General features: G+C 41.9%; 1 protein-coding gene across 2 annotated transcripts; it reads left to right on the top strand.

Moving 5' to 3' along the window:
• The first annotated feature begins 394 nt into the window (after positions 1-394).
• gjc2 (gap junction protein gamma 2) lies at positions 395-22,357 on the top strand. 2 transcript variants are annotated; one of them, XM_014140579.2, is made up of 2 exons: positions 395-636; positions 19,660-22,357. In XM_014140579.2, exon 2 carries the CDS (start codon positions 19,680-19,682, stop codon positions 20,943-20,945), a length of 1,266 nt encoding a protein of 421 aa, XP_013996054.1. In that variant the 5' UTR covers positions 395-636; positions 19,660-19,679; the 3' UTR covers positions 20,946-22,357. The 2 variants fall into 2 exon arrangements, with proteins under 2 accessions (XP_013996054.1, XP_013996053.1); XM_014140578.2 differs by lacking the exon at positions 395-636 and adding an exon at positions 14,741-15,156.
• Positions 22,358-23,173: the final 816 nt, after the last annotated feature.

The following is a 23,173-nucleotide window of genomic DNA, read 5'->3' as shown; positions in this document are numbered from 1 at the left end:
GATGTACTCTTTATGTTAAGTTTATAATATACATTGATAATTACAGAAAATGTAGAAACTACATTGGAAAGAGAAAAATAATGTTCATATAATTGAAATAGGACTTCTTCATTTGTATTTGACAATGGGTGTAAATTCACCTTTTACGTTTGTCCACATTAATACATTATTTTGCTGTACATATTTAGAGAAAACTGTAGTGGTTACTCTCTCCATCTGAGTTGCTGCCGTGAAACACACACATACACACACTGTTAGTTAAGTCACAAGGCTCTGTAGCTCTGGAGGTTCATAGCAGCATCAGTGAAAACTTTCTGGGTGAATAAACGGCTGTAACAGAACAAGTCATCCTGGATGAAATAAACAAATAGTCGAACTACAGTAGTTGAGCAAGAGCACCAGTCATGAAGGCGACCGACAGACCAAGCCAGGGAACAATGAGGCCATTGGCAGGAGTCCTGAGTGTCTTGCCTGTACTTGGTGGTGAGGGGTTTTGAAGAAAAATGAGCCATTGTCTCTCTCTCTCATCCTGCTTCCGAACCTCAGCAAAGCTGAGCAATGTCTCTGGAAGCCGTCCCAGGATGCTCCACTGTGAAGAATACTAGTCTGGTCAAACCTAGCTGGCCCCATGGAGAGGTAGGTGTGCCTTCTTTATTTGTTATCCATTTGTGATGCTCTTGTTTTACCTCAGGGCTCTTCTGATGTATTTTTATGTAATGCTATGTACTGTAGTTAGGTATGATATGTATTCTAATTATGAGGGCACCAGGCTGATCAGGCAGCTGCCCTCTGGGCAGTGGTCACACCGGTACATTTTTGCATGTTATTTCCAAAGAAGCTTTCTTGGATTCTTATAGACCATATAATTTACAGTATTTACAGTCAAAGGAGAAGAACAGCTGAGTGTTGTTACTGTTTCTGTAGGTCAGTTACCATCGAACTGCAGACTACAATCAATCAATGTTGCCCTGGAGGCTGCTCTGCAGGGTGGTCAAGAGCTGGCACAGCCATAACATCTGTTTTAAACCTAACCCTAACTTTAACCTTAACCACAATGCTAACTCTAATGCCTGAGACCAAAAAACACATTTTTGTTTTCATATTGACAATTTTGACTTTGCAGCTGGCCCATCTAGTGGAAACCACTCAAAGCAATTTTTATTTGTCACATGCTTTGTAAACAACAGGTGTAGACTAACAGTGAAATGCTTACTTACGGGTCCTTCCCAACAATGCATTAAGGAATAAGATTGTTATTTGTATACAGCACAGTGTGTATTCTCTCCCTTCCTGTGAGTACACCAGAATAAATATGATTTTTGTACCCTATCAAATTTTATAACCACCAATTCAATATTAGCAATTGAATGTCAATGAGTTCATATACCACGTATCTTCCTTGAGTTATTGTATTATCATTATTGCATTGTGTTATCATGTCTTTAATGGCCTATTATCTGTACCAGCATAATCTTTTTAGAAATGAGTATTATATTATTATCAAACATACTCTACGTAAAACCATAAACCAGCACTAACAAACTGACGTCAACACCTTGATCTACCTCTAGGGCAAGACTCTTGGCAATAAATGTCAACCTGAGTTAAAGGGTGACTTGTGTCATCAGCCCGTTAAAGAGTACCTCAGGTCATCCTCCAGTTATCTGTTGGCACACTACAAAAGTGGATTAGCAACAAGGTCATTGACCTTGTCACCCTGAATCACACTTGAACCAGAAAGAGAGTTCAAATAAATGCTTTTTCATTGTAAAGAGACTACTAACCAAATAATTTTCAGCCGGACATTGTTGCTATATTGGGGTATTTCAATAATATCATGCTCCTGTTAAATGACTTCATTGGTAGTTGGTATGTAATAAACATTCTCAGTATGGCCAACCCCTATACATGTGCTATGTGTTGACAGAGTAATAGTTACTCAATGGCAACAAAACCTATTGAGATTCATATTTGTTATTCTGCTGGCATTCCTACAGTGACTATTGCATGTTACTAGGCCACCAGCCTTACTCAAAGATTTACATGCGGTGTCATACTGGGCTGAAGATGATCAGTGTAGGCTCACCTCAAGCCAAACACCTGACGCCTTCTGTAAGTCTGAACCAACAAGTCATAAAATACCGATCCCATATTTAAAAAAGGAATGGACTGCTATACAGAGGGGTCATGCACCTACTTTCTTTTGGGGGGACACTGATGGCCAAATCTTTGAATTAATTATGCATAAAATATACAATACATTTTATATGCTCAGCTTACAAATGGGAAAATAAGGTGGTTTCTGCTATGTAAGAACAAAGGAGGCTCCGACTGTGTGATAGATGCACCATAGGCTAAGCTATCAGATTCAACACATTATTTAAGTATAGCTAATGTGTTACCCTGTCTGTTTGCATCCACTTCTGATGTAAATGTGGAATTAGTGAACTTTTTTTTTTATTGTGTCCCATGAATCTCAACGACATGTATGTGTGAAACCCTACAGTGTTGCTACGGTCCTAGTAGAACAAAAGCTTGTCAATTCTCTTACAAAGTAGGCTGGATCGGATTACCTAATTCTGACCACACGTTTACTGTAGCATTTGTTACAGGCTAGGATTGTGTAGTGATACAATAGAGAGCCTTTTGTCATATTGTTGCAGTGGCCTACTACCCTGAGACAGCCTGTGCACGCACAACCATTAAGATACATGGATGCCACCTAGTGGTTTAAAACATCCACTGGCAAAACCAGATGTGGTGGAGAAATTACATACTGCTTACACACGTTTGTATAGAAATTACATTCTGTATCAGTAACAATGAATATGACCTCTTGCATTAAGAAATAAGATTGTTCTTTGCATACAGAGAAGGGCATATTCTATCCCTTCCTGTGAATACACCAGAATAAATAGGATTTTTGTACCCTATCAAATTTAATAACAAGCAATTCAATATTAGTAATTGGATTTCAACGAGTCTATACACCACATATCTTCTTTGAGTTTATTACGTTTCAGGAGATGACCTAGATGCAGACGACGTCGAAGTAACAACAGTTTATTAATCGAACAGGGGGCAGGCAAAAGACAGGTCAAGGGCAGGCAGAGGTCAGTAATCCAGATAGGTGGGGCAAAGGTACAGGACGGCAGGCAGGCTCAGGGCAGGCAAAGGTCAGTAATCCAGAAAGGTGGGGCAAAGGTGCAGGACGGCAGGCAGGCTCAGGGTCAGGGCAGGCAGAATGGTCAACACCAGGAAAACTAGGAAATAGGACCAATCGAGCGATAGGAGCAGAGGGAAAACCACTGGTAGGCTTAACGAAAAGAAAGAAACTGGCAACAGACAAACAGAGAACACAGGTATAAATACACAGGGGCTAATGGGGAAGATGGGCGACACATGGAGGGGGTGGAGACAATCACAAAGACAGGTGAAACAGATCAGGGTGTGACAGAGTTGTTGTATTATCATTATTGTGTTGTCTTTTCTGGCCTAATATCTGTATCAAAGTGATATTTTTTATGAAATCAGCATTATCTTTTTAAAACTGAGTATTATCTTATTATCAAACATAGTCTACATAAAACCATAAATCAGCACTAACGAGCTGACTTCAACACCTTGATCTCGTTATTACAGCATTAGTCATGAAATATCACTTTTGACGGTGGCAGGAGAAAGAGCCATAGATATGCAGTTCTGGTGTCAGCTATTGTTGCATGAGACAACACTGCATGGCAAATCTACAGCTAGGAAGTGTTGGCTGACATGATATTAGGCCTGCAGTAGCACTGCCAGTGGCCGAAGTTCACTGAGTTACTGGTTCTGCCTCTTACACTGCAGTAAAAGGTTGTTAGAGTACTAAGAGCTCTGGGGGTGTTGCTTTACTAAGCATTTCTCTGCTACTGAAATCCAAATGACCTTGAATAGGTCTGCTGCTCTTTGGGCCTGGCCTGGGTCCACCCCGTGACATGGCAGTTATGACAAGATAATGTCAAAGATTACGGACCTCCAGCAATCCAAAGAAGCTGTATTTGTTGCTTGGTTTGGTTTCCTTAATTTTTTTAAAGTTATTACACTGCTCAAAAAAATAAAGGGAACACTTAAACAACACATCCTAGATCTGAATGAAATAAATAATCTTATTAAATACTTTTTTCTTTACATAGTTGAATGTGCTGACAACAAAATCACACAAAAATAATCAATGGAAATCCAATTTATCAACCCATGGAGGTCTGGATTTGGAGTCACACTCAAAATTAAAGTGGAAAACCACACTACAGGCTGATCCAACTTTGATGTAATGTCCTTAAAACAAGTCAAAATGAGGCTCAGTAGTGTGTGTGGCCTTCACGTGCCTGTATGACCTCCCTACAACACCTGGGCATGCTCCTGATGAGGTGGCGGATGGTCTCCTGAGGGATCTCCTCCCAGACCTGGACTAAAGCATCCGCCAACTCCTGGACAGTCTGTGGTGCAACGTGGTGTTGGTGGATGGAGCGAGACATGATGTCCCAGATGTGCTCAATTGGATTCAGGTCTGGGGAACAGGCGGGCCAGTCCATAGCATCAATGCCTTCCTCTTGCAGGAACTGCTGACACACTCCAGCCACATGAGGTCTAGCATTGTCTTGCATTAGGAGGAACCCAGGGCCAACCGCACCAGCATATGGTCTCACAAGGGGTCTGAGGATCTCATCTCGGTACCTAATGGCAGTCAGGCTACCTCTGGCGAGCACATGGAGGGCTGTGCGGCACCCCAAAGAAATGCCACCCCACACCATGACTGACCCACCGCCAAACCGGTCATGCTGGAGGATGTTGCAGGCAGCAGAACGTTCTCCACGGCGTCTCCAGACTCTGTCACGTCTGTCACATGTACTCAGTGTGAACCTGCTTCATCTGTGAAGAGCACAGGGCGCCAGTGGCGAATTTGCCAATCTTGGTGTTCTCTGGCAAATGCCAAACGTCCTGCACGGTGTTGGGCTGTAAGCACAACCCCCACCTGTGGATGTCGGGCCCTCATACCACCCTCATGGAGTCTGTTTCTGACCGTTTGAGCAGACACATGCACATTTGTGGCCTGCTGGAGGTAATTTTGCAGGGCTCTGGCAGTGCCCCTCCTGCTCCTCCTTGCACAAAGGTGGAGGTAGCAGTCCTGCTGCTGGGTTGTTGCCCTCCTACGGCCTCCTCCACGTCTCCTGATGTACTGGCCTGTCTCCTGGTAGTGCCTCCATGCTCTGGACACTACGCTGACAGACACAGCAAACCTTCTTGCCACAGCTCGCATTGATATGCCATCCTGGGTGAGCTGCACTACCTGAGCCACTTGTGTGGGTTGTAGACTCCGTCTCATGCTACCACTAGAGTGAAAGCACCGCCAGCATTCAAAAGTGACCAAAACATCAGCCAGGAAGCATAAGAACTGAGAAGTGGTCTGTGGTCACCACCTGCCGAACCACTCCTTTATTGGGGGTGTCTTGCTAATTGCCTATAATTTCCACCTGTTGTCTATTCCATTTGCACAACAGCATGTGAAATTTATTGTCAATCGGTGTTGCTTCCTAAGTGGACAGTTTGATTTCACAGAAGTGTGATTGACTTGGAGTTACATTGTGTTGTTTAAGTGTTCCCTTTATTTTTTTTAGCAGTATATATATATTTTGATAGACCAAAGTTTCAGCTAACACAACATGTAAAGGAACAACCTCCTAATTCTTTTTTTTCTTCTTCATGGAATATAAAAAATGGATTTGTCAACTCTGTCAGACACCATAAAAGGCTTTTCATTCTTAAATGTATTGTACAACAAGTGTTTGAAACCTTGATTGTTTAATTCTAACAGATTATTCAAATATGAAATACGAACCTCCAAATGTTGTTTTGTTTTTTTATATAATGTTATATAATGTTCCAGGTCTAATGTCGTTAGCATTTGGCATGTTCTTCTAGATTACGAACATGTTTTACGGAGTTGACAAAAAGGGCACTTTTCTAAGTAGCAATTTAGTTTTTCGTCAGTTGCTTTGACTCTAAAAACTGCAAAGGTTGCGATGTGTACCATATGTCTCACATAAAGATGTCTGATGGCTGGCTAATAAGGTTACAAACATCTCTAATCATCATATTCTAGACAGATCACATCTTAATGTTGAGATTAAAAAGGATAACTTTTTTTCAAATGCAAAAATATTGCATGAAAATCTATTTAGATATCAGCAAAGCATTTCTCTTGCTGCCTCACTGAAACTATACTAGAATGTCTCAGAATAAATTGACTGGTGCTTTCATCTCAGAACCCAGGTGAATGGAAAATTGGGTGCTCTTCTGGCATTTTTCATGCGTTTTTACATGAAGCGGCTTAGAGTGTGTTTTATATAATCGAGAGACATGGTCCGTACCAAGCAGACAGTACTAAGCACTTGTTAGAACATACAGTCAGGTCCATAAATATTTGGACATTGACCAAGTTATTATTATTTTAGCGGTCTACCACAGCATATTGGAGATGAAATGAAATAGTGCAGACTTTCAGCTTTAATTTGAGGGTATTTACATCCAAATTGGGTGAACGGTGTAGGAATTACAGCACTTTTTATATGTGCCCCCCCCCCCCTTTTAAGGGACCAAAAGTAATTGGACAATTAGCTTCTTAGCTGTTCCATGGCCAGGTGTGTCTTATTCCCTCATTAGTTAATTTACAAGTAAGCAGAAAAAAAAGTCTAGAGTTGATTTCAAGGGTGGCAAAGAGCTGTCACTGCCAGTGAAGCAGGGAATTATTAGGTGGAAAAATCTAAACAAACCCATCAGAGAGATAACAAAACATTAGGTGTGGCCAAATCAACTATTTGGTACATTCTTAAAAATAAAGTACGCACTGGTGAGCTCAGAAACACCAAAAGGCCCGGAAGACCACGGAAAGCAACTGTGATGGATGACAGAAGAATTCTTTCCCTGGTGAAGAAAAACCCCTTCACAACAGTTGGCCAGATCAAGAACACCCTCCAGGAGGTAGGCGTATCTGTGTCAAAGTCAACATTCAAGAGAAGACTTCATCAACGTAAATACAGACGGTTTACCACAACATGTAAACCATTGGTAAGCCTCAAACAGGAAGACCAGATTAGAGTTTGCCAAACAACATCTAAAAAATCCTGTACAGTTCTGGAACAACATCCTATGGACAGATGAGACAAATCTCAACTAGTACCAGAATAATGGGAAGAGAAGAGTATGGAGAAGGGAAGGAACTGCTCACGATCTGAAGCTTACCACCTCATCTGTGAATCATGGTGGAGGTAGTGTTATGGTGTGGGCATGTATGGCTGCCAATAGAACTGGTTCCCTTGTATTTGTTGATGATGTGACTGCTAACAAAATCAGCAGGATGAATTCTGAAGTGTTTAGGGCTATATTATCTGCTCAGATTCAGCCAAATGCTTCAAAACTCATTGGATGGCACTTCACAGTGCAGATGGACAACGACCCAAAGCACACTGCGAAAGCAACCCAATACTTTTTTAAGGCAAAGAAGTGGAATGTTCTGCAATGGCCAAGTCAATCACCTGACCTGAATCCAACTGAGCATGCATTTCACTTGCTGAAGGTAAAACTGAAAGCAAAATGCCCCAAGAACAAGCAAGACCTGAAGACAGCTACGGTAAAGGCCTGGCAGAGCATCACCAGGGAAGAAACCCAGCAGTTGATGTCTACGGGTTACAGACTTCAGGCAGTCATTGACTGCAAAGGATTTGCAACCAAGTATAAAAACTCACAATTTAATTTATTAATATGTAAGTTTGTACAATTACCTTTGAGGTCCTAAAATTGGGGGGACCACATAAAAGTGCTGTAATTCCTACGCCATTTACCCAATTTGGATGTAAGTATCCTCAAATTGCTCATCTTGATTGTTTCCTTTCAAATCCATTGTGGTGGCGTACAGAGACATAATGACAATAACTCCAAATATTTATGGACCTGACTGTATGTGGGTGAGGTAATACATGCTTTCTAGATACTACCTACCAAACGTGCAGAAAATAGGATTGGTGTAGTTCAGGTAATACTAATTACATATTTGGGATCATCCATTAAATGAACAAATCACTTTTAATCTGCAGAAACTGAATTTAAGACAGTCCTTAGGCTTACATCTCACTCACTCCAAGTGCAACATCTGCCTGAAAGACAGAGCACTGATACATCACTTCCTACTGACCCCAGAATAGACACAGCAGCATATGCTTTTCCACTATTTCTCTCAACTTGCATAAACATTAACGGGACATGGATGTCTGCTCATCATGTCAACCCTACAGGCAATGCCAGTCTTCAGCCGAGAGGTTCTGTCTCAATATACGTTAGTACAGAATCTGCATAGAGAAGACTTAATTCTTAGTGTGTTTATACTATCTGAACACAGTACAACCAAAACCTCCAGGTAGATATTTAGCAGGCCCAATGTTCTATTGGAACATCCTTTTTGGCTGTAGCTGTAGAAATGTCCTCTTTGTCCGTGTTTGTTCTAAGAAATTGTATGGAGTTACAGCATATGCATAGTTCTTACGTAATGATAAGCAAGGGTTCCATTGGAGGAAGAGTACTTCAACCATTCCAATTAATTCTCAAATTGTTTGGGGCAGTCAACGTTTACCGGCTATTTAAAGATCTACATCAGATGTACATTATTCTATTATATAAATGTACAGCAAAATGTCAGGGATTTTGTACAGTATGTTACCAAGTCCTACACAACTATACTGCAATGCCTTGTTGACTAAGATTAGACAGCCAAGCTCAGCTGAAGGAAGTTTTTCTAGGATAATGTTGGCATTCAACTCTAGGCTCTTTATCCCCAGTCGCTTCAGTGGACTGGAGCCTCCATCAAACTGGCACAGGACGCACAGAGCCAGGGGGTAGGATAGAATAGGCTTGGATGAAAAACGGAAAGAAAAGTGAACAAATGAGAGAGGACTGCCACCACTCTCAGGGAGCCTATAGGATATACCCCACTCTGCTCTGCGCTGCCTGGGAAGAGAAATTGGATGGTGTGGGGGAAAGGAGAAGGGGGGGAAAGGAGAAGGGGGGGCAAGCACCGACAGAGTTGCATGCTTTTCTCTGGTGTCTTGTGTCACTCTTTTCTCTGGGGGGCCCCGTCCAAGTCACATGGCTGTGCTTGATCTGTTACATAAACACAGACCTCCGTGGCCCCCAGTCGGCTCCCATTAACTTAGTTCTGCAGTGTCTCGGTGACATTGGCAAGGGGCTGAGGAGAGCAAAGCTGTCGAGATGTTCACTTCTTGTTGTCCTTGATGTTGCATCATTTTAACTCCACTGCAGACAGACAACAGAACTCTCAATGACCTCTTGAAGGTGATAACTGATTGATATTGAGCATCAGGGTCTCACAAATACATTGTATATTTGTGCGCTTATCAAATTCTTGTGTAAAGTGTTATTTGAACAGCATGCACCATTTTGTGCAACAAAAGATGACACACTAAAATGAATCTGTTTGTCAACTCAACAAATCATTTTGTACTTTTATTTTGAGTAGATACAATTCTTGGATGGGATAGCCTACACACACTTACATTTTCTGTCAGTTTACCATCACACCCGTAAACTTAAAGATCTGACCCTTTTTTTCACTCAGAACCTAAAGCAAGGATATGCACACTCTTGATACCATTTGAAAGGAAACACTGACGTTTGTGGAAATGTGAAAAGAATGTAGGAGAATAACACATTAGATCTAGTAAAAGATAATACAAACAAAAAAACATGTGTTTAAAAAAAAAAAATGGTTCCATTATCTTTAAAATGCAAGGGAAAGGCCATACATTAAGGTAGGATCCTATGTGTAATTTAGATTTTGCTTACAAATGATGGCAGCAGTGTGTGTGCAAAGTTTCAGACGGATCCAGTGAAGAATTACTTCACTACACAATATTTTGCATCAAGTCTGCCAGGATTGGTCAATTGATGCATTTTCAAGTACATAACTACACAGAACATACAGAAATGCTATGATAATAAAAAAATTAAGTTTACACACTCCCAGGAATGTCATATATGATGGATCATTAGCTTCCCTACAGAAAATACACTAAACTTCACACATCTAGATGGTCGGGGGGGGGGGAGTCAGAGACAGTAGTAGGGTGTACATTTACAAACAAATCTATGCTACATTTTATCTCTGGGACCCTCAGGATGACAAATCAGAGCAAGATTACCGAACGTAAGTACTTTAATTTATCTTCAGCGTTGAATGCATCAAACCAATTACCGTAATAACTGTTTCGTTGTTGTGGACTATCCTCAAACAATAGAATGGTATTTTATTTCTGTAATAGCTACTGTAAATTGGAAACTGCAGATACATTAACAATAATTTAAGCTTTCTGCCCATATAAGACATGTCCCGGAAAGTTGGCTGTTGTATTCAACGTTTTCTAGTCACATTATTGCATACTGAGCTACAACCGTTCCGGTTTAGGGACACAGTAGAGGTTAAATTGAGTGGCATTTTTTCAATTGGAGATTACATTAAATACCGAGCTTGAACAGAAAGTTTGATACACTTACTTAGTTATTAACTGAGTGAGCACCACTTAATATATAATGACTAACTTATAATAACCAGAACATGTATATAAATAGGCTAGTTACTGGACCATCTGTGTATTTTGGATGGCAGCAAGATTTTGGAGCTGTGCATGTGATCCGACTTGGAGAAGAAGCCACGTGATGGTCTGACTGTGTTGCTTCCCCCAGGGACAGCACAGCACATGGCTGGCTAGATGAACTCCTAATGCTCCAGTCATTCCAGCAGCATCCCCTTTCCTCCTCTAGATCTTCTCAGTCAGATTGGGGGAGGGAGGGATGGGTGGAGGAGGGGATGTTTGGAAGCAAGGCCTCTAGAGGATGGGTCCTTCAGGCCCAGCTGGCTTGGTTTCAGAGCCAGCACCCCACTCTGTCACCTCACTCACACAGCCTCACGTCTCAACCACTAAAATGGCCAAGATTCTTTTCTTGAGCACTCTCACCCAGCTCGCCACACTCTCACCCAGCTCGCCACACTCTCACTCAGCTCGCCACACTCTCACCCAGCTCGCCACACTCTCACCCAGCTCGCCACACTCTCACTCAGCTCGCCACACTCTCACCCAGCTCGCCACACTCTCACCCAGCTCGCCACACTCTCACTCAGCTCGCCACACTCTCACTCAGCTCGCCACACTCTCACCCAGCTCGCCACACTCTCACCCAGCTCGCCACACTCTCACCCAGCTCGCCACACTCTCACCCAGCTCGCCACACTCTCACCCAGCTCTCCACACTCTCACACAGCTCTCCACACTCTCACACAGCTCTCCACACTCTCACCAAGCTCTCCACTCTCTCACCAAGCTCTCCACTCTCTCACCAAGCTCTCCACACTCACACAGCTCTCCACACTCTCACACAGCTCTCCACACTCTCACACAGCTCTCCACACTCTCACACAGCTCTCCACACTCTCACACAGCTCCCCACACTCCCACACAGCTCTCCACACTCTCACATAGCTCTCCACACTCTCACACAGCTCTCCACACTCTCACACAGCTCTCCACACTCTCACAAAGCTCTCCACACTCTCACATAGCTCTCCACACTCTCACACAGCTCTCCACACTCTCACAAAGCTCTCCACACAGCTCTCCACACAGCTCTCCACTCTCTCTTAAGTCGGATCACTTTTCACTGGACTCCCATTTCATACTCTCATGCTTGAATAAAAAAAAAAAGTATATTTCAAGTGGGCCTCTTTTGTCTTCTATTGTTCCTGCAAGCCAGGGGGGAGGCCAATGCCATCACATCAGATCAACTCCTTGAATAGCCTTCTCCTTGAAGTTTGCAGTTGTGTAAACATATGTTGTTCCCCTTAAGTGTGTGTACATTACTGTATTTATACATGGGATATTGCTTTTCAACAGGAAGTTCAAAAATAGCCAGAGTTATCTTTAAGAAATGTTAAATAATTACTTTTTTTCTGAAAATACTTGTCCCCAGATGAAAAATATGACCAGTAACCCTAATCCTGCGTCAGAGGTTTCCAGTGATGTCTGAGCAGAAATAAAACATTGATCAAATTACAGTTGATACAAATGACAAATCTGTTACCCACACACCCCAGTTTACTAATGAAAGAGATGGATAAGGCTTGCATCTGCTTTGTATCCAGATATATTTCATTTAATTATGATTATTGGCGTCATTGAGGTCTCTTTTAGAGGAAGACTGTAAATCACTACACAACACAGCTATATGTTCATTGTAACACTGGCCAGATACATTTATTTTAACATTAGCCAGATACTGTTTTCTTTATACTGTTGTGCACCAAAGGTATTTGAGTTTAGCTCAAGGTCACTTCCAGTATTAAATAGCATACAGTACAATGGCTAGCACATTGGGGAATGATTTTTCCAATTACAACTTATGTATATGAACTATGATTTCTCCTTGGATACAAATATTTCAGCCTAGCCTTAAAGACTGGACGTAACATAGTAAATGTAAATCTGTGACACTTAAATTATTCTCAAAAGTATGATATATTGCATTTGGTATGTTTACATAAGGTTACTTAAGCCCAGAAAATGTATACATACCATACACAATGTAACATATCATGATAAAATGGAGGGAGACAGATTTAGGTTTACTATATTAGGTCTACCCCAGAGTCCAGGTTGAATAGTTATGAAGCAGGGATATAGAATATGGCCAGAGAACAATACGATATGAATAAGGCATGGTTTGCTTCCACTGTACACATAGATGCTATTTTAGTCATGTGAAAAAAGCTGGCACATGCACTAAGTAACATTGTGTGCTATTCCGTTCCAGTTCTACGGCCTGACAAAAAGCCTTGAGTGTAAACACCATGTCGGAAAAGACGCGGAGCGTAGCGCAGAGTGGGACCTGTCCACCAGTCCCATCTTTGGCCATCCGCCTGGATAGAACGTCTAAATATTTGGACATCTGATATGACTGAGCGTACCTGTTGGATACATTCAAGCAAATCTGGTGTAAGGCCATGTGGTTTTTATCTCTGGGTGGCACTTTGGAGAGTGGATATCCCAGCAGGCGCTCCCTCTCATTCTCTCTCTCTCTTTCTCCATTGTTGATTGTTACAATCGAGGACACCTGTTATAATTATGACATATAAGTAGAAGTACAGTTGTTCCGTGTGTGTGTGTGTGTGTGTGTGTGTAGATGAGAGAGAGAGTGAGAGCACTTCACACGCATGAATATCCATATGCCAACTACTATGAAGATGCGGCTACTTTACACATTGTGCATTTTCAAAGCAAGCTATCACATACACAAGTATAGCTGTACAGGTAGCCTAGGCATGGGGAGGTGAGGAGAGGCAGTTGTGTGGAGAGAACCATGTGTTGCTGAGATCAGAGAAGTGGCAGAGAGATGGAGAGATGTCGTGTGTTACTTACTAAGTGTTGAGCTATAGGGGGTAGGTGTTGAGCAGTGTTGAGCAATAGGGGGTAGGTGTTGAGCAGTGTTGAGCAATAGGGGCTGGGTATTGAGCAATGTTGAGCTATAGGGGCTGGATATTGAGCAGTGTTGAGCTATAGGGGCTGGATATTGAGCAGTGTTGAGCTATAGGGAGTGGGTATTGAGCAATGTTGAGCTATAGGGGCTGGATATTGAGCAGTGTTGAGCTATAGGGGTGGGTGTTGAGCAGTGTTGAGCTATAGGGGGTGGGTATTGAGCAGTGTTGAGCTATAGGGGGTGGGTGTTGAGCTATAGGGGGTGGGTATTGAGCAGTGTTGAGCTATAGGGGGTGGGTATTGAGCAGTGTTGAGCTATAGGGGGTGGGTATTGAACAGTGTTGCGCTATAGGGGTGGGTATTGAACAGTGTTGAGCTATAGGGGGTGGGTATCGAACAGTGTTGAGCTATAGGGGTGGGTATTGAGCAGTGTTGAGCTATAGGGGCTGGGTGTTGAGCAGTGTTGAGCTATAGGGGGTGGGTGTTGAGCAGTGTTGAGCTATAGGGGGTAGGTGTTGAGCAGTGTTGAGCTATAGGGGGTAGGTGTTGAGCAACGTTGAGCTATAGGGTCTGGGTATTGACCAGTGTTGAGCTATAGGGGGTGGGTGTTGAGCAGTGTTGAGCTATAGGGGGTGGGTGTTGAGCAGTGTTGAGCTATAGGGGGTAGGTGTTGAGCAGTGTTGAGCTATAGGGGGTAGGTGTTGAGCAACGTTGAGCTATAGGGTCTGGGTGTTGAGCAGTGTTGAGCTATAGGGGCTGGGTATTGAACAGTGTTGAGCTATAGGGGGTAGGTGTTGAGCAGTAGTGAGTTATAGGGGCTGGGTGTTGAGCAGTGTTGAGCTAAAGGGGGTGGGTGTTGAGCAGTGTTGAGCTATAGAGGCTGGGTATTGAGCAGTGTTGAGCTATAGGGGCTGGGTATTGAGCAGTGTTGAGCTATAGGGGGTAGGTGTTGAGCAGTAGTGAGTTATAGGGGCTAGGTATTGAGCGGTGTTGAGCTATAGGGGGTGGGTGTTGAGCAGTGTTGAGTTATGGGGGCTGGGTATTGAGCAGTGTTGAGCTATAGGGGGTGGGTGGGGAAGGGTGGGGGTATTGCCACTAACAAGCCTCCCTCAGCTGGGTGGGTGTTAATTTCAAACTGCAGTCAGATGTCCTTAAGTTTGACCCCTCCGATGAGGGTCACTTGCCAGGGGAGAGAGGGAGAGATTTTTTTCTTCTCTTTTTTTATACTTCCTTCTTGGGCAGAAGGCTGGCGTAATAGAAACCAGACACGAGTCAGAATGTGAGGCATTCACAGGAGAAAGAGTTCAGTTCCGTCCTCACTCAGTGGATAAACAAAAAAGAGAGAGGATAGACAGAAAATGCTGTAATAACATATAGTCTTATTATAAGATGTTTGTTGTTTTTACTATGTGGGGAAGATAATGTTGTTGTTAGCTAGTGGGGGTCACGGCATCAGATCAGGATCAGGATGGACCCTCCATGCCATTGCTGTTGTGGAGACTATGCATGAGAGCTCTAGAGATGGCTGTGGAAATGTGGACAAAGTTATGTTTGAACAGAGCGTGCGGTGCAACTTCTTCTCCAGGTGGGTTTTGTCAGTTCTCTGTCAACATTTTCTCCAAACCCTGGGATGCCTATCTCTGCAGAGTTACCGTATTTTCCCTTCATACTGTAGGTGTTGTATTTGGGAAATAGAAAGTTGACTTCAACCCATAAAGAACTTGTCTCTGATTGCCAATGATTGAATTTGAATGGTAGGATTTTTTTATAGACTAAAAATGCAATATTAAATTCCAAGAAAAGTGTCTGTGTAAAAATGCTAAATGCAAAAGTAGAATGTAAAATGTTATGCCAGGTGTACCACCGTTTTAAATCCACAGGGTAAAAGTATAGTTTAGAAATAATATTGAGATAAGTGTCTATTAAAAATACTCAAGGCTTTTGATCCATATGCTCAACTAGGGCTGGGAATTGCCAGGGACCTCACCATGCGATATTATCACGATACTTAGGTGCCGATACGATATGTATTGCGATTCTCACGATTCTATATGTATTGCAATGTCATGCTGCGATTTCATTGCGAATCGATATTCCAAAACATATTACTCCCCATATGTCTTCTGCAGAGGGACAAGAAACAGTCATGAGAACAAGTTTTGATCAGTCAGGGAAATAAAAGTGCTGAAAACAAATTGTCTCACTATTTAAAAATAAGATTGAGAACAATCTATGAAGGGCAACAGGTAGCCTAGTGATTTAATAAGAGTGTTGGGCCAGTATCTGAAAGGTCACTGGTTCAAATCCCTGAGCCAACTCGGCGAAAAAGTCTGACGATAAGAGCATCTGCTAAATGACTAAAACGTAAATGAAGGAAAAATACTGGAGTTTTGGTAGCCAACTAGCACAACAATTATATTGCGATATTGTCAAAACGATACGATATATCGTCAAAAATATTCTTATATGTAACTGTATCAATCCTTTATGCCATCACTATGCTCATCACCTTAAAGCCCAATATGCCTCCTCTCTATGACAGCAATTTAATCTCAAACATCTGCATCCTTTAGTCCCGCTGTGTAAAACATATTTTGCAGCAAAAAAAAAAAAAGTAGTTCAACTTGGCATACACCTCTGACCAGGGGCACAACTTTCAGTGGGGACGGGGGGACATCCCCTCCACATTCTGAAATTGAAGTTTTGTCCCTCCCAGTTTTATCATTGGAATGTGATACAAAAGGTGGCAGAGGTGTGCTTTAGGACCATGCGGACACCTCTGAGCGGTCGGGTAGGCTGTTGGAGAGTTTATCTGACAGGATATTTTTTTTACAAATAATAATAATAATATATCCCCCCCACTTCTAAAACCAAGGTTGTGCCCCTGCATCTGATACCATGTCATTTGCAATTCTTTATCATGTATATTCTCCCAGGCAGCTACAACCTCAACATTTGTTCATTTCTAATATTGGTGGTTCTCAGTTGGAGACAGATGGTGATGCAACCTGTGCAATAATGGGGATAGAGATTAAATCCAGAGAAGAAATTCCACGCAATTACAGCAACATGTGCTACTGCAACTTGTTTACACCAGACTTGTAAATGCTCGTTCTATTGTTGTAAGATATTGAGGTATAGTTCTTGTTATTGTTCTCTCATTATACAGATTTGTACCATTTGGAATATATTTGACGTGTTCAAAATATTGGTTTAGATCATGTTCAATGATGAATAAAAGTGATAGACTACAACTTTTCATTAGTTATTCATAATAGGACACAGGTCAAAGGTCAAGATCTTGAGGGCAAGTCAAGTTGCACTCCTCAGGTGCAATTGCCTTCAAATGGGAGAACAAGGCTGGGGTCAATTCGAATTGAAGGCAGTCAGTTCAGGAAGTAAACGTAACTAAAAATGTATCTATTTTCAATGACTACTCAATAAAATGAGGAGTAGAAGCTATTTATTTCAAAGATTTCCCCCCCCCAAAAAATGTATATATTAAAATCACTTTCTGAATTGACTGCCTTCAATTCTTATTGACCTCAGCCCTATGGAAGACCAAAGCATATGTTGTAATACAGAAATGGAAAGATAGCCTACATAATAACAGTGCATCTTTTTGGTCATATCACTCTGTAGTTTTTTCCTTCAGCTAAATCCAGATACTGAAATTGATATTTACAAGATTTATTTATATTATGAGAGGGAATAAAATAAGATGTGCCTACAATTAAAACTTACACATGAAGATAGTAATTGCGTTCATTAATACAGCATTCTCAAATCATGATTTTTCCAATATTATTGTTGAGACAGAAATTGTTTACAGAAATTAAACGTTGTTATTCCCCAAATGCTCTGTTAGCAGGCTTGTGAGCATGAAAACATGTTTATTGCTTTCTTGCATGGGTAACTTGCTCTTTCTGACATTAAGCATGGTATATGTACGTGTTAGAGATCCCACAATAAAACAGTACAATATCACACAGCGGAAGAGCGGAAGTTAACAAGCTACACAAAAACATATTCCCCTTTCAAGTTCAACTGTATGAAATACCAACTGAATATAATAAATGTTGCAAACTACCCACAAACCACTGAATTGCTGTATACAGTTCCACCTCTAAAACATGCCCAAATTGGGGCACTCTTCGTAATAAAGCCAAGCCATAATCCTCGATTGGGCTTCAGTTACACAAACCTGCCTTACCTCAAGATCTAGGCAGTGATGTACTTTAGTGAAGTGTAATTTACGTATACGGTTTACTAACTTATTACACTAGGTAAGTGTTTCAAATAAGGGTTTACCCACCTATTTTTTACACCCCTGGTCCTGAGGCAGATGAAGAGTTACCCACAGTAGCTGCCATCTGTGGCCTGGCCATGTGGTGCTAGCTGATCCTCCCTCCCTCCCTCCCTCCCTCCTCAGTGTGAGACTGAAGCAGCAGCACTGGGTCTGGAGGGCAGGCCTCGTGGCAGCTACACAGACGAACAAGCCTCTCCTGTTCACTGTGTTCACTCAGATGGCAACGAAGGGAGATCAGGGGAGATGGCACGTCCCACGACAGGGAAAACAGTGCTGCTATACAGTCATGATACTATCAACTCACAAAGCGGGCAGTCGGCCTGCTCTGTGTGAGGGGAGTAGTAACACTAGTGGGACAACATCCTGGGCTATAGATGGTTTACTTCTGTTCTTCTAGAATTGTAATTTTTATTAGGATCCCATTAACTGATGCCATAGCGTGAGCTAGTCTTCATGGGGTCCATAGAACTTAAAAGAGATTGCAAAAAATGACATTTACATTAAGACATTACAAACATTTAACACGTAGACGTCTCTAGACTAAGATTCAACAGTCGATCTGAGAGACCCAGGTCAACGTTCAAGGGAACCTATAGGGATTCTCTCTCAGAATACTGAGACCAGCACACAGAGACACCTCCACATATGTGTTCTCTCTCTCCTCCTCCATATGCCTCCTATCTTCATATCACCCAGCTGCATCACTCAGTACACTCCTTTAACCTGGGGAGAATTAATCTAGTTATCCCTTCATTCAGTCATTGGAAGCTGCATCATTAAATAATATGAGAATAGTAGAAGCTTTTGAGTAATCTTTACAGTAAGTTAGGTACCCCTCACTATGTATGTATATGTTTGACTAATCTAAGGTATAGCCTATGCAATGGATTACAATTTAAATTAGTTATATCATTGTCACACTGGTAGGAATTTGTGTGATACGTCATAAAACATTTTTGTGTTTTTAGCTAAATTGAATTTATTTATTATTTAAAAAAGAATGCACTCCAATAGTTTTATGTGCGTTTGATAATTATAGTGAATAAGAAAGGACATACAAGAAAGCCAAATTAGGACATCATTTTTTTGCACATGGAAGTGAGTGGGAACAGTCTATTAATCATTTGATTAATTTCAAACGGGGCCCAGGGATTATCTTCATAGTCGTTGCTTTTAATTAACATTAGTCTGTGTTGTGTCCCTCTGAGGTCTTGCATGTCCAACGCCTTGGTTGACACTGTAGTGTGAATTTAATTGGATTATCTTGACTGCTGACGGGCTGAGGATCATTAAATGCCTCAGCTTGCAACTTTGGCATCATGTACTATTTATTATAGCAAAAGTTGTGTGAAAATATATAATTTTAATGCATTTATTTTGTCTTCATGTTGGGATTATCTCAATATCAAATCATTTCTGGGTAACCATGAATTACCTTACTATGATTGCTTTCAATTAAAATGCTTGAAAAGAAACAACAATAGTTTATTTGCAAAGAACAATTTCTCAAGCAGAATTTTGCTAGGACTGTCAGAGTGGAGTGAGTGGGGAGGGGAAAACCAAAAACGAGTTGTTATTGGCAGAGAGCTTTGGAACCCTCTTTCTTATTGGTCTGTTAACTAATTGACCGCCTGTTGACTTAACAGTATTATTCCAACTTCAGTGTGAAAACATGTATAAAACACAGAAAATCACGTTTTTGACTGCACTGGGCCTTTAAAAGAAAAGCAAAAGTTTTAATGAACCAAACCCCTAATTATACTTATTCTGTGTTCCCAGATGCTAATTGAAAAGCCTCTATGACCACCATGAGCTGGAGCTTTCTAACTCGTCTTCTGGAAGAGATCCACAACCATTCCACCTTTGTGGGGAAAGTGTGGCTCACAGTGCTCATCATCTTCCGCATCGTGCTGACCGCCGTGGGGGGCGAGTCCATCTACTCGGACGAGCAGACCAAGTTTACCTGCAACACCAAGCAGCCCGGCTGTGACAATGTGTGCTATGACGCCTTCGCCCCGCTTTCGCACGTCCGCTTCTGGGTCTTCCAGATCATCATGATCTCCACCCCCTCGGTCATGTACCTGGGCTACGCCATACACAAGATAGCCCGCGCTTCCGAGGTGGAGCGCCGGAAGTTCCACCGCCGGAAGAAGCCCATTCAGGCCCACAGGTGGAGGGAGAGCCACCCACTTGAGGAGGTGCTGGAGAATGAGGACGATGATGCAGAGCCCATGATCTACCAGGAGGACGTGGTGGAAGTCCAGGAGGTCAAGCCGGAGCCGACCAAGCCGCAGAAACATGACGGCCGCCGGCGGATCATGCAAGAGGGCCTGATGAGGATCTACGTCCTGCAGCTTCTGTCCCGGGCCGTATTTGAGATTGGCTTCCTGGTGGGCCAGTATCTTCTCTATGGCTTCCGTGTTAATCCGTCCTATGTGTGCAATAAGGTGCCCTGTCCCCACAAGGTAGACTGCTTCATCTCTCGGCCCACAGAGAAGACCATATTCTTGCTCATCATGTATGTGGTCAGCTGCCTCTGCCTGCTCCTTAATGTTTGCGAGATGTTCCACTTGGGTATCGGAAAGTTCCGGGACACTCTCCGCAAGAGGAGGAACGAGGGGGGGCGACGGCCCTCGTACAGCTACCCGTACTCCCGTAACATCCCCACCTCTCCCCCCATGTACAACCTGGTCATGAAGTCAGACAAGCCCAACAGGATCATCCCCAACAGTCTTATCACCCACCATGAGAAGAACATGGCCAACGATGCCCTGGAACATCACCAAGAGTGCACCAGTCCAGACGAGAACATCCCCTCGGACCTGGCCAGTCTGCACCGCCACCTACGGGTGGCCCAAGAGCAGCTTGACATGGCTTTCCAGACCTACAATACTAACAAGAACCAGTCCACCTCCAGGACAAGTAGTCCAGTGTCTGGGGGCACCATGGCAGAGCAGAACAGGGTCAACACAGCCCAGGAGAACCAAGGAGCCAGGCCAAAATCAGCCACTACAGAGAAAGCTGCGACCATTGTAAAAAACGGAAAGACTTCTGTATGGATTTAAGAATGATTAACTTCACGTGGTACAGTAATCATACTGAAAAGCCATTTTTCAATTTCCAGGACCATATTCTGTGGATACTGGAAGATGTGTGAGATGAGACAAGATATTAAAGTCTTTGGAGCATGAATCGATTGCACTGCCCGAATACACTGTAAAAAGTACAATTTCATTCAACATACAATTGTAAGGCAACCAGCTGCAATAGGATTATGAGTTTGCTCAACAACATTTTCATACACAAACGTTTTGTTGTGAATTTGCTCAACAACATGTTTGTTGAGCAAACTCACAATCCTACTGTACGTTGAATCAACAACTTTTTTTTACAGTGTAGATTTAACTTTTGTCACCAGCAGAAACTAGCAGTGTGACATGTCGGATCACGAGCACATAAAATAGGCACATTGTGACATCAGAACAATAGTAAACATATATTTTTTAAACAAACAAATACAGTAGTATGGATCCTATTATTAGTATATTATTGTGTGCTTTAAATGCCATAACCTGAACATAATTAATATATGCATATGTTGCTTAGCGATTTATAGGGAGATATAAAATAAACCATGCTGGCAATATAATTTTACCCTAGCTATTGAACTGGATTAATTTGACAAAATATATTTATAATGGTTTTAACTATAACAATTGTGGCCTCGTTAGCCTAGTTAAAAGCAATGCAGTGGTAAGCACTGTTTAATGGTACTATGCTTGAATCATGATGTTTGAGAAATGGACAGTCAACCAAATGTGAAGATTTTTTTGTTGTTGAGAAATTCAGAACTGTTCAGATTTGCACTTGTAACTTTTTAACTCATTTTGAGTTGTATTATGACATTTAGAGAAATGATGCATGAATAATTTATTTGTTTAAGAAATTTTGGATGTAGTTAGTATAGGTTTTGTTGAAAGAAGAGATGTGACATGTTATAGGACAAATGGTGTTCCATCAGCAGCAAAAATTTGAGCTACACTGTTCTCCATAAAGTCATATTTTAATTCACTCCACTTCTCAAAGCTTTGTCGTGTTAGACATTGTCGGAATAAATTAGTTAAAGAAGAAAAAGGTAAGTTGTTGTATTGAAAACTTACCGTAAACCAATTTCTGATCATTTCTGCTGTTTTTGTGGGGCATATAATGCATGCTTTTACTTTAAAACATTGCTACATTTTTACACATATGACATATACAATACAATGTACATAGTCAAAAATCTATCCTCATAAAGTTGACTCCATATTTTCCTATATTTAGGAATCTGTCTTGAATCAAGTAGTTTTCTGCATTTTTTTCATAGTAGATACATAATTCTGCCTTTAGCATTATGATACTCCAGTCCAAAGTGCCTCAAACGGCTAAGATTGTTCCTGTGTTTTACTCAAAAATAAATAAACCTAGATTATAATGATTGGTGTGTCTCTAATTATATGTCATTGTATATTGTATGTGAAAGGGGATACCTAGTCAAATAAAATTATATTTGTCACATGCGCCGAATACAACAGGTGAAGACCTTACAGTGAAATGTTTACTTACAAACCCTTAACCAACAATGCTTTAAGAAGTTAAGAAGAAAAACGTGTAAAAAAGTAAAAAATGTATAATAAAAAAATTGAAAATAAAAGTAACAAATAATTAAATAGCAGCAGTAAAATAACAATAGCGAGGCTATATACAGGGGTACAGAGTCAATGTGCAGGGGCACCGGTTAGTCGAGGTAATTGCGGTAATATGTACATGTAGGTAGAGTTAAAGTGACTATGCATAGATAACAAACAGAGAGTAAATAATAAACAGAGATGAGTAGCAGCTTAAAAGAGGGGTCTGGGTAGCCCTTTGATTAGCTGTTCAGGAGTCTTATGGCTTGGGGGTAGAAGCTGTTAAGAAGCCTTTTGGACCTAGACTTGGCGCTCCGGTACCGCTTGCTGTGTGGTAGCAGAGAGAACAGTCTATGACTAGGGTGACTGCAGTATTTGACCATTTTTAGGGCCTTCCTCTGACACCGCCTGGTACAGAGGTCCTGGAAGGCGGGAAGCTTGGCCCCAGTGATGTACTGGGCCGTACACACTACCCTCTGTAGTGCCTTGCAGTAGGAGGCCGAGCAGTTGCCATACCAGGCAGTGATGCAAGCAGTCGGGATGCTCTCGATGGTGCAGCATCAGAACCTTTTGAGGATCTGAGGACCCATGCCAAATCTTTTCAGTCTCCTGAGTGGTAATAGGCT

This window comes from Salmo salar, chromosome ssa14, assembly GCF_905237065.1.
Source record: "Salmo salar chromosome ssa14, Ssal_v3.1, whole genome shotgun sequence".
NCBI lineage: Eukaryota > Metazoa > Chordata > Actinopteri > Salmoniformes > Salmonidae > Salmo > Salmo salar.
Note: the sequence above shows the minus strand (reverse complement) of the source record. Positions and strands in the feature narration are given on the sequence as shown.

What these genes read in the sequence shown, in the direction of transcription:
- gjc2 (XM_014140579.2), top strand. Translation starts at nt 19,680, where the DNA reads ATGACCACCATGAGCTGGAGCTTTCTAACTCGTCTTCTGGAAGAGATC.